The sequence below is a fragment of the Crocodylus porosus genome, unplaced genomic scaffold (assembly GCF_001723895.1).
Source record: "Crocodylus porosus isolate Cpor-Errol unplaced genomic scaffold, CroPor_comp1, whole genome shotgun sequence".
In the NCBI taxonomy this organism is placed as follows: Eukaryota; Metazoa; Chordata; order Crocodylia; family Crocodylidae; genus Crocodylus; species Crocodylus porosus.
In genome coordinates, this window is record NW_017728950.1 from 63,191,555 (window position 1) to 63,204,349 (window position 12,795).

Sequence of the window (12,795 nt, forward strand, 5' to 3'; positions counted from 1 at the left end):
GCATGCAGTGGAAATTATCTGTGGAAAATGTAAGATAGACACTTGCAGAATGCTGTGTTCCATATACAAATGAAAAATATGAGAGGCTTTTAAACAGAATGTAAACAGTAAGTGAAAATGTTGAAATGTTTTGTTCTTCAACTGTCGATTGCTCACCATATTACAGTTTTGGGGGTCTGTCTAAGTCCTTGTTAAAAGACCAGGTTATGACTGGGGATAGCACACTTAGAGAACATTGGAAGAACCAGTATTCTTGACAAAGTAATTTAGAATTTGCCAACAAAATTCAGGGAAATAAAAGGCTGTGAAATATAATGTAGACTGAAGCTCTTGGAGCATATGCAGAATTCAAATTACTACAGAAGAAAAGACCAGGTAGAAATAGGGAACTTGGTATCAGTACACATACAGCATCACTTGCTCAGAGGGATTTGAAAGAAATAGGAGCAATGGAAGATTTTGCAGTAGAACTGAGTAGGGCATCAACTTAAAACCAATAGGGCGTTTGTGCAAGAAGTCATGACAGCAACACTAAAAGAAAAGCCGGAGGCAGAAGAAAAACCATGAAAACCAGGACTTATGACAGTGAGCTGATCCTCTCTAAGGAGAAATAAATGTGACAGAAATGTTTGGGTAAATTATACATTTAAAATTATGTAGCGCCAAAAAAACGCCTATTATTGGATTAAAAACATGTTATGTCCCTGATCTCTTCAGGAGAGGGCACTTGGTAGAAGGCAGGGGAGCAAAACAATTGAAGAGTTTGAGTATGACCTTCAGGGGATATGGAATCTCAGTCAACTATGGAATGGGACAGAAAGAGTACAGGCAGTCCTCAGACTTACGACACAATTGGTTCCTGAAAACCATGTCTTAAGTTGAAATGTTGTAACCTGGAATCAATTTTCTCATAAGAAACAAGGTTTTAAATGGGGGATTTGTTCCTGAACCAAGGCCCGATACCCTATTTTCACCAAAAATACCCCAGAATTTTGTACTCAATGAATTATAGGTGAGTAATATAGCTATTTATATTGTAAATAGCAATCATATTGATTTGGAAGGACTTCTTTGAGGTGACTTTGCTGGACTTTCTGAAGGGTTCTTGGTTGGCCTTTTTGAAGGACTCTTGGCTGGAGTCTTCTCAGGAGTCTTGGCTGCAGGTTATTCTGGAGTCTTATCTACTTTCTTAAAGAAAGTGTCCAAAGAAGTTTGGCCAGCTGTTCTCCAGGGAGATGAGCAACACAGCATACTTGTTCACTGGTGTGGCATTGTGTTGGATCAAGTGCTGTAAGTTGAAACTGACATCATAAAGTTGAAACAGGGTTCATTGTAAGTGCGAAACTTTGTAAGTCGAAACGTTGCACGTCAAGGACTGCCTGTACAATTGTCCCAAGATTCATGACCCTGGAAAAGTTCCCTTTGCAAAAACTAAATGAGTAGATTTTTAGTCTCATTGCTCTGGGAACTGAAATATTATGTTTAAGTTAATGCTGGTGGTAGTTTGATTGCGAAAGGGAAAGGTATATTTAAGAGGCTCTAATATGAGCTACTTGGAATTGATAACTGTTTTGTGCAGGGCTCATCAGTTACTGATCAGATTCTCTTGGACTCCTTGACTCTGAGTGACTGATGAATACTGCATAAATATCTGGACTGAAGTTCTTTGTATATCACTACTTGTTACTATCTCAGGGGAATGATAGAATTTGTTTTCTGCCTGTTTGCCAGAAGAAATATTTAGTAACCAGTGACTTGGCTGATATGTTATTTGACCAGGACAAATCTCATTAGCAAGTAAAACCACACTTTTGGGTTTGGTTTGTGGAACCATAATGTAGCTATTTAACCAAGGTCATTTTAGCATCACCTCTTGCATTTAATATTTTTCACCCTTTGGCATAAAAATTGGGAAACAAAAGACCTTTCCTCCATATAAAATTTGTATCTTCTTACTCACCTGATCTGTATTCAAAGTCATATAATATATTTATTTTATTGACTGAAAGAGATCTTCCTTCTAGGAGTTTACATAGCTTTTACGTAGTGACTTGTTGAATTTAAAAACGAAATATTTCATACAGGGAGGCTTTCTCCCCTTTTCCTTTGGGGAGAATATTGAAGAGTCTCCTAGATCTCTTTCTGGGTAAAGGTCTTAGGAGGGCTTTGTCAATATATTGGCATACAGGTTTCCCTTGCTTTATGTGGGTTCTGTATATGCAAATTTACTCTTAGGCGATGACTCTTTATATACCAAAAATTCATTATATGTAAGGTAAATTCACTCTTATGCAATCAGTGTGGTGGTAGCCAGTAGTCATATGCTTTGTGCAGTTCATTGTGGGAGTGATGCACATCAAAATATAGTCTCCTGTATGGATTTGTGCTCCTTGCTCATTGTCTGTGGCGCATGTTTCTTGTAGTTGCCATCCGCGTTATGGTAACATTCACCACCACCCAGTGCTTGTGTATGCTGTCTGCTGTTGATGAGTACCGAAATAGTCTTGTAAGAGTTATAGAAATGGGTCTTGGGGGTCAGAACAGTCAAGGTCTTGGAATGTATCCCTATTTGTTACATTGTAACAATTTTATGCAAATTTGAGTTATGCATGTACAGCATCTAGGAATGCATGTACAGCATAAAGCAACGGGAACCTGTAGTTAAATAGGCAAAACCCACTAGTATCAGTGGATACAGTATTAATACAAAAGTGGTATAAGCATAGGAATGTCAGGGGAAAAAAAGCAGTATTATTCCCGTGCTAAAACTTGTAATAACCTATCCCTGTACTTTATTCCTACTATACCAAATTTTTGTTCTTCAAAAATGTTGTAAGTTATTACCACATCTAATGGAGTTGTTGCAATAAGCCTTTTTTTAAAAGCATCATTTCTCACACCTACCACACTTCTCACATATTCTGGTAGTTTGTAGAAGCTCTGCTATGCCATGTTCACTTGATATTCTGCTCTGGTTTCCTCTAGGAGCTGAACCATGTACAGGTTTTTGACCCTGTGTAGTCTGCAGTAGGGCTGTGTGGAGCTTTGGTCACTGATTCAATTCGGAGGAGATTTGGCCCAATTCAGCGGCTGAATATCCAAACCTGAATTGAATCAGGAGACCTATTAATGTCTGAGAGATTTGAAGATTCGGACATAAACATAGCTTTATATGTTTTTCCTACGTACCTCAAGGTACCAGGCATGGCTTGTGAACACTGAGATGGTGGGGTGGATGGAGAGTTCCATGAGAGCATGGGGGGGGGGGGGTGTCCCCTGCACACCCAGCGGTGGACCTGGAAGCGGACCAGAACTACTTCCGATCCACTTCCAGGTTGGTTGCAGAGTGCGCAGGGGACCTCCCCACTCCCAGCTTGGTGACTGGTGCCTCCTGGGTATGGAGGAGCACCTGGGGTCCTCCTGCAGCTGATCGCTGAGTTGGGGGGGAGGGAATGGGGGGGTCCCCCACATGTTCGGCAGCCAACCCAAAAGTGGAGTGGAAATACTTCTGGCCCACCTCCGGATCTGCTGCTCTTGCGCTCCTGTGGGCTGCTTCATCTGGCCCACCATCTCAGCATTCGTGAGCTTCACCTGGTACTTTGAGGTACGTAGAAAAATCATATAAAGCTGTGTCTATGGCCGAATCACTGATTCTCTGAATCAGAATCAAATCTTCAGATTCAGATTTGGCCGAATTAAATCGGGCCAAATCTGAATCCTATACTGCCCACTTCGCACACCCCTAGTCTACAGTATCAGAGGTGGGTCCTTTAGACCTGGCAGTAAAGATTTGTGCATGTCGTGACTAAAAATAATTTGCCCATTAAATTGGAAGCCACTCAGTTAGGGGGAAAAAAACCAGGTGTAGAAAGATCTGGAGGTATTATTTGATTGCAGGATGACTGAGAGCACCCAATGCAATAAGCTGAATATGCGACAACTACATGCCCTTGTTGCAAAAAAAGGCTGACACAGCATACTGGGCTGCATTAGTAGGATTATTGCCAGCAAATGGAGGCAAGTTATTCTCCCCTTTGTTCGGCACTGGTGAGGCCACATCTGGAGTACTGTGTCCAGTTTTGTCTCCCCTCCCCGCCCCCCCACACACACATACACGTTACAGAAAGGATGTGGACTAATTGGAGAAAATCCAGCAGAGGGCAATGAAATTGCTGAGGGAGTTGAGGCCCATTACTTACCAGCAGGGATCCTGGTTTTCTGTTTCCCATGGAAAAACAGAGAAAACCATGGATTTCCCTTTTTTGTCAGAGAAAACACAGATTTCTCCTTTTAGCAGAGAAACCCACAGATTCCCTGCTTTTGCATACAGCTCCGCAGGCTGGTTGAGCTCCAGCCAGCAAGAGCTATTTGCAAACAGGGTGGGAAACTTCCAGCCCTGGCCAGAGGGGGAAGAGCAGGCCTGAGGTTCTGTGAGCCACAGCTCTGCTCCCTGCCCCCAACAGCAGGCAACAGCAGTGGGGGAGCCAGCTCCATGCTGCTTCTGCTGCAGTTGCAGCTGCCTGCTGTTGGGGGCAGGGAGCTGCAGACTTGGGTCCCTGGCCCCATAGCCCTGGCAGCTGGAGGCCCTCTCCAGCAGGACTGGGGGAGGGGGCAAGAGGCATGAGTGGGGGAGGGCTGTTGTGAGGGCAGTGAGAGGCACCAGCAGGGCTGGGGGAGGCATTGGGGGAGAGTGAGGGGCATCAGCAGGGTGGGGGGGTGCTTTAGGAGGCAGTGAGGGGCACAAGCAGGACTAGGGGTAGTTGCAGGGGGCTTTTAATTTTAATAATAGATTTTGGGGTTTTTATCAGAGAATTTGTGATTTTTTTAATCAGAGAAAACTTTATGATCACGGATCTGGGTTTTCCGTTTGCCATGGAAGAACAGAGAAAGCATGGATTTTCCCTTTTAGAAGAGAAACCTGTGGATTTCCCCCTTTTGCAAAGAGCGCTATAGGCTGGCTGAGTCCCAGCCTGCAAGAGCTGTTTACAAAAGGGGCAGGAAAGCCCCAACCCTGCTCGAAGGGGAAGGGAGAGGGGGAAGGGTGGTGCCTGACACTCGTACTTACCTGAGGCTACTTCAGGCTCATTCTTCTTGCTGGAGGTAAGTGGAGCTTGGGGGTTGTGAGGGCAGGGCTGGAGGGGAAGCTGGCCGGGGGCTGAGGGAGCAGGGAGGTTTGCAGCCAGGATGAGGTCTGCAACCTCCCCGCTCCAGGCTGGAGTGCCTGGCCAGCTGCAAACTCCTCCTCCTGGCCGGAATGCCTGGCTGGGGAGTGTCCATGCTGGTTGGGGGATGAGGGAATGGGGAGACCACAAAACCCCCTCCCCTCCAGCCAGAGTGCCCAGGGGGCTGTAAACCTGCCCTGCTCCCAGCTGGAGTGCCCAAGCTGGCTGGGGGCTGAGGGAGCAGGGAGGTTTGCAGCTAGCTGGACACTTCGGCCAGGGGTGGGGCAGGGCGTGTTGCAGCCTTGCCCCTCCTGGCCAGAGTGTCCAGCCAGTTGCACCCTGCCTGCCCCCCACCCCATGTACCCTGTTTCCTCAGCTCCCAACCAGTCCATCCAGGATGGAGGTGGTTTGCAGCTGACTGGGCACTTGGGCACCACCTCCCTGGCCAGAGTGCCCAGCTGGCTGCAAACTCTAGGTGTATCCCTCACTGTTGCAGGGTTACACCCCTCGCTGCTGCCCCTGTGTGCAGGGGAAGCATGGCCAGGGCATTACAGAGTTTGCAGCAGCAGGCAGCTTTTGTGGGCATCCCTCCCTATGTGCTGCCACACTGGATTGCACACACTGCGCTCCGGAGGGCAGCAGGGTGGGGAGTATAAGCCTGCAATGTGCACCTGCACTGCCCCCACCCCCCCAGAGATCTGGGGAGTGCAGGTTCCCCCTGCCCCCCAGGAGTGCATGCTGCTGTTGGGTGCCAATCCCACCCAAGGCCACAGCAGCAGGGGGGAGCTGGCTTGTGCTCCTGCTGCAGCAGTCACTGCCTTCCGTTGGGGGCAGGGGACTGCGGACCTGGGTCCCCGGCCTTGGCAGCTAGGGGCCCCTCCAGCAGGGCTGTGGGGCATGGGCTGTGGGGGGGGGCAAGGAGCACAAGCAGGGCTGGGGGGCTGGGGGCGGATGAGTGAGGAACACCAGCAGGGCTGTGGGTGGCATTTCATTTTAACCATGGGTTTGGGGATTTTTATCAGAGAATTTGCAATTTTTTATCAGAGAAATAGTGATTTTTTTTTTTTTTATCATGGAAAACCAGGATCCCTTCTTATGAGGAGAGACTGAAGGAACTGGTATTATTTAGTCTGCAGAAGAAAAGAGTGAGGGGGGATTTAATTGCAGCATTCAAGTACCTAAAGGGTGATTCCAAAGAGGATGGAGCTAAACTGTTCTCAGTGGTGGCAGATGACAGAACAAGGAGCAATGGTCTCAGTTTGCAGCAAGGGAAGTTTAGGTTGGATATTAGGAAAAACTCTCACATGGAGGGTAATAAAACACTGGAGCAGGTTACCGAGAAAGGTTGTGGAGTCTCCATCCTTCGAGGTTTTTAAAGACCCAGATAGACAAAACCTTGACTGAGATGATCTAGTTGGGGATGGTCCTGCTTTGAGCAGTAAGTTGGACTAAATGGCCTCCTGAGGTCCCTTTCAAACCTCATTTTCTATGATTCTATGATTTTTCAGGACTGACCAGGGCTTGGGCTACACACACAATTTCAGTAAGATGTGTATGGTTAATTAGCCAAGTCAATTTTGAAAATCTGAAACCATATATTTGAAGAATAGAGTATCCAGACCTTTTCTCAACACATTGTCATGACAGGATTTGTTTTTAATCATTCAAATTGCTTTCTCTAGTCACACTCTTGACTTAAATCATTCTCAACAAGAAAATTCATTTTTAATTTTTTTTATTTGGACAATTTATATACATATGTACAAAAACACCTAGACCTACTTGTTTGTACAATTTCATGTGATTTACAAAACAGGACAGCAAAATAACTTATAAAGGATACGAATACTGTACAAAAATAAAACTGATTAAACTGTTGTAAAGGTTGGTATTATACAGTGTCACAGATCGTTAATCTGTAAAACAGCATTTTGAACTGTGTGTCCAGTTTGGTGCATACTGGACTAAGTCCATCTGCAAACTGAAAATAGACCTGTTATGCAAGTCATGAAAAATTGTTCACAAAAGAAGTATATTGTATAGCTATACCTTTTTAAAGCCATGGCTTCTCTATGCAATAGTGAAGGGCTTTTGTAACTGAGAAGAGCTGTCCTAACTTCAGTCTATAGTATTTCCAATAGTATGACAAGTACATATAGTATTAGAGAACCTGATTTTTCTTTCTTTTCCACCACCTGCCACCGTCTCGTCCAAAAATACAGTTTAGGATACAAATGACTATCCTGTGGTTTGCTTTACACATTAAATAAAATATTTATTTCTACTCAAAAAAAATCTTTATTTATGTTTTTGCTAGTGGTAAATGAACCACATCCCGTCTGGACCGTACCAAGATACGGTATATACTAACACAAATTCGAATGTTTGTTCCTGTTTGGAAATTCTTATAAACTTGATCTTATTGCAAGTAACATAGGCATGAGTGTATACTTTCCATCGTCATATATGGGAGAATACACTACTTTTTATAGAACTTGAAAAACAAATGTTTTGGGGTAGAAATGTATGTTCTGCCCCAAATATTCAGGTTTGCATGACTAAACCTGGACAGCCACATCTGTACTTAGGTTTCTACTGGTAATTTAAAGGTCATTTTTGTTGGGTTTTTTTTTCATTTTAAACAAGATTCTTATCGGCTGCAGCTCCCAGTATAGTAAACAGGAGGGAAGGGTGTTTAGCATTTTATAAGATCAGAGCTTTAATTTGTTTGAATCCTGCACTTTTCCCACAAAATAGTTAGTCTGCAACAGTATAGTTGCAGTAACTATACTGCAACAGTATAGTTAGTCTGCAGGACTGACTCTAGGCTTTGTATTAACGTTTTCAATACAGAAGCTGAAGATGTGTGTAAAATACTGAGTCACTGGGTTACATGTAGTCCTGACCTCACTTAAAAAGGCAGCATTAACAGTACTGGTAAGCAGAACAAATATTTTTATACTACGTCAGTAGAACTCATTGGGCTATCTATTTTATTAGGAAGAACAAATGTCCTTACAGCTTATTTTGGACACCAGAAATTAATGTTTGGTATTTAAAATAAATGTTTCAAAAGCTGAAACGGAGGTAGAAAGTGTGCTTGGTTTCCTGATGTCTTCACTGAAGAAAACTCATCCCTTTTTATTCCACGGACTGCTCAATATCCCTAATGCCTTAAAAGCAGTTCTCTTCACATGGATGGAATTTTATAATGAACTACACAGGTAAAAACACTATATGCAAACCGATTTCTAATGCTGAAAGCATATACAATTTTAGAAGAAAATACTCTATTCTCTGAGTTGATTTTTGTTTGTTTCTAGGAAGCAAGCTTTTTATCAGGTAAAACAATAAGAAGATACTATAATTGCAAGTGTACTAACAAGATTTTTATGTACAAAATTTTACAAGAGGGCCCAAATTCATCCTCAGTGTAAGCACCATTAACTTCAGTGTGATTACTCCATTGTTGAACTTGGCCCTAAGTGCCTAAAATAGGGCTGCACCTTCCCTTCCTCTGCTTGAAGAAGGGGTCAAAAACAAAGATGAAAAGAATGTTTCTTGAAAGAAAAGTGTGTAAACATAATACTCCACCATCTGAATAGATAGGGAGGGAAAAATCCATTATAACCACCTTAAAGTTCATTCTTTTAACATAAGCAAAGAAATTCTTAGATAATGCATATGACTATGTTTTCCTTCTGTGTTGTTTCTACTCCTCTTACATAGTAAACCAGCCTTTAAGTGAATGCAATATTGCCATTATAGTTAAATGTGTCAGGTTTGACACACTGGTATAATACAATGTTCATAGCAGTGAAGTGTATGTCATATGAATATTATGACATGTCTTCCAATTATCTCATATTTTCCCCCTATGCTCTATACTACACCTATGAGAAGATATAGGAGCCTCTGTAAAGTGCTCTTGAAAATTGTTTTAGCTGTTTCCGTTAGCATAGAGTGCTGTTATGGAAAGGTCTAGTCTCTCCATAAGCACATACGTCTCCCATTGGATTTTACAGGAGTTAGGCAAATGTATGAAGAGAATAAATCTTTAAGGCAAATGTATGAAAAAGAAGAAAAAGAACCTGTTAAAAAAGCAGCATTTTGAAGATGGTAGCTGCTGTTATGCATCCGTTCAAACAAAACACAGCGGAGTAAAGCACTGTTAGTGGCATTTATATAGTACAGTACGGTATATATTGTCAAATGAAATTACGAGAGGTGTGTTTCTACTCTCATTCCCCTGCCATGTTAGTTAGGCTGACTTGTATTTTTTTCCCTGGCAAATGAATAATCGAGCTAAATACTCATATTGTCAGAAAAGGTCTGAGTATTTTTGTGTGTGTTCCATTTTGGTTTTTTTTTGTTTGTTTGTTTTTTTTTGCTTTAAGTATCAGCTTAAGTTATAGACATTTTTATTGGAAAAAGTGCAGCTAATATTCAAAAGTATAGTTCATACAAAGAAAAATTTAAAAGACCCAGTTACTTAATGGTCTTCTTTAGTATAAATTCAACTAATTTTTGTGTATCAATCAGATATTATTAGTAACAGATGTAATGTTTTTTTCTTAACAGTCTTTAAATGATGGATCATTCTGAGATAGAAGTAAACCCACTTCTAAAATCTGCTATGGAGTTTTGTTGAGAATTATTTAAGTGACTTGGAAAGTGGTTTTACTAAACAAATTTTAAATACAAGCAGCATACATTGTTCAACAAAACATGTTTGACACAGCAATCACAAAGACCTTGGAGTCACTACTGTGGTATCACAGGTCAAACCACCCAGTCGGACATATATACACCAGTGTTGATTCTTTAAATTACAAAATAAAGTTGTTATCTGACCCCCATCCCTGCCCCCACCCTCACTCAGCAATTCACTCCTTTTAAGACTGTTGTTACCAGCACAGGGGGACAAAATATTTATTCTGAATGTTAGCTACATGTGCTTTAAAAATGCAAGTAGGGAACATTAACTGTACAGTGGCAGACTTGTGCTGTTCGGTTACGTCTTTGCCAATGTTGTTTCCCCTCCCCCCCAGTGTAGTCCGTCATTCAAAATGAGGTGGTAGCTGATCTTTTTGATCTCTTGATCATGCTTGGATGAAACTCAGTGTGGCGACGGGCATGCTTCGTCAGGTGATCACTCCTCATGAACCGCTTCTCGCAGAGTGGGCATCTGAACTGTTTCTCGCCTGTGTGGGTTCTGTAGTGTCGAGTCAGCTCATCTGAACGAGAGAACTTTTTAAGGCAATCAGGCCATGTACAAGGGAATGGGCGTTCACCTGCAAGAAGGGAATGAGAAGAAAAGTTAAGGGCCAAAAACTCAATAAAAAAAATCTGAGCAGAACAATACCAAACAATATTAGAGTATGATAAATAATAAAATGTTGTTGGATAACAGTCAAGGCAGCATCAGGGCACCTGAAAAGAGAAACTATGCCCATACTGTTGCTGATAACAGACTCTAGTGCTTCATGAGGTTTCACTGTCACCTACAACTGAAACCAAATGAACCATATGTGCCCTAGCTTCACAAAACTTGCAGTCTCATGCATTCCTGGCATCCCATATGTTTGTGATGTGATTCTGCCTTAACAGTGTTGAAGTCATCATTAAGGTCTGGGTGGGGGGATGCCAATTAGGACACTTTTTATATTTACTATTCATCTGGACAGCTTCCATGAGGGTGTAAACTTTTGATCTTTCGTGTGACAAACTGGTTTGTGTGAATTTGTATTTTCAACTGGTGGACTGCATAATTTTTTAAACAACATCAATATTTTGGGGGGGAGGGGGCATGGGGTGGGGATGGTATATGAATGCTTTTCTAGGACATCTATTTCACTAAAGAAAGTGATCTGTAGCTGTGAGAACATACCCTCCAAAGGACCTATCTAAACAGGAAAAAAACAAAGACTCTCAGTTTTCTGACCAGCTAACTGAGGGTCAATGAAAACAAATGTCCCAGGCAGAGAATTACTTTATTTTTTTACCAGCAGACCTCTCAAAACAGGTGTGTGCTGCTTAGGATGCAGAACAGAATCTGTCACCTTAAACAAAAGTGAATTGCTGAACACTCTTAAAAATGAAGGTATTAAGAATGAACAATAGTTGTTGTAAGTATCCTTTTGTACCCAGGATCTCTAAGCGTAATCTGTGAGTGGTCTAACATACAAGTCACAAATGTTCTGCGCTACCCAATACTTCAGAGCCTGGACCACTGACTGTGCTATAGTCCGTTGGAGGGAGTAGCAATTGACAACTGGCAAGCAGACTTCTAGTCATAGCATCATGTACTAGTACCTTCTGAGGCCTTAATTTTCTTTCTGATGGGAATATAAATGGAGACTTTTGAAAGCTATTTATAGTCTACCTTGAAATATAAAATAATCTTCCCATGCATTTTTCCATCTTGGAACAATCGGCAAGAAATTCAAGAACTATAGTAATTCTTGATGCTGTGAACTTGGCACAGCATACAATCTTATCTCATGTTTGTAAATTACCAAAGAAAGTGGCTTGCAACAAAAATGTTGCGGAGTATTCCCATGGAAATGGTAGAGAGAAAGACTAGAGGTTTGTAAGCAATGTTTAGAAAAGCAGGAAAAGGAGTATAATACCAAGGCCCAAATAAGATGCTGAGGAGAGGATGATTAGTAGTATCAAAAGCACAAGCAATGTCAGGAACAAAGATGGTGGAATATAGACAGTCTGAGATTTAGCCAGGACATGGCAGCTTGAAGACCTTATATCGGGGTAAGCAACATTTGTGGGCAGCATGCTAAAAACAGCCACAACCTTGATTTGTAAGATGTTGGTGTGCCAGGGATAAACGGTGAAGAAACTGCAAGGGGCCCAATCCTTGTTGTGGCAGTAAAGCCCTGGCCTCTTCCCTGCTGTCTGCTCTGAGGTGCATGGGCCAAGCAAAATGCCTTCACATGCCATGCTCTGGCACACGCGCTGGGGATTGCCAACCCCTGCCTTAGACCTTAGTTAAGAGCTTACTCTGGTGGGTGAAGCATTGTTGCTTACAGTATATCTCATGATGGTTTAGATTCCTATGTGGTGCATCTTGTAGGGGGATTTTTTGCCTTGAGAAGGGAATTTACTATTGGGGGGAATGTTCCTCCCTAATGAAAAAGATATGGTATGAATTTAGATTAGACTGTGCAAATATTGTTAAAAGCAGGACTCTTCTGCTTTTTATGACATGGCTTCAGAGTTATTTCCTTATCCTTATTGAGATTTAGAATTATCGTAGGAAAATCACTGGTCTTTGGTCATGAAGGATGACGGTAGTAGAAAAATACTAAGTCACCCTTGAACAGTAATGGAGAGGAGAAAAGAGAAATTCCTCTCCACTAAGTCCAATCTTTGGATCTTTTGTTTTGCAAGGTTCTTTGGTATGGTTGAAAGTCATTTTGAATAGTCATTGTCTTTGAAGAAGCTAATTAAAATTATATTTGTTTACTGGACCAGTAGAATTATTGTGTGTGCTCCCCTGTAAGGAGCAAATAGTGAAGTAGTAATATTAACCACCCGCTTTTGGCTTTAATTTTACCCTGAATCCATACACAGCACTTCAGTTGAGCGTTTCACTTGCATGGCCTTTTTTTTTTTT

At 42.1% G+C, this 12,795-nt stretch overlaps 1 protein-coding gene across 1 annotated transcript in view; it reads right to left on the reverse strand.

Annotated features, from left to right (window-relative positions):
- Positions 1 to 9,401: 9,401 nt before the first annotated feature.
- KLF9 (Kruppel like factor 9) overlaps positions 9,402 to 12,795 on the reverse strand; it is a 19,286-nt gene continuing 15,892 nt past the window's right edge. The window contains exon 2 of the mRNA XM_019555313.1: positions 9,402 to 10,456. Within this exon, the coding sequence (XP_019410858.1) occupies positions 10,227 to 10,456 (230 nt within the window). The 3' untranslated portion in view covers positions 9,402 to 10,226. The remainder of the gene's footprint in view (positions 10,457 to 12,795) is intronic.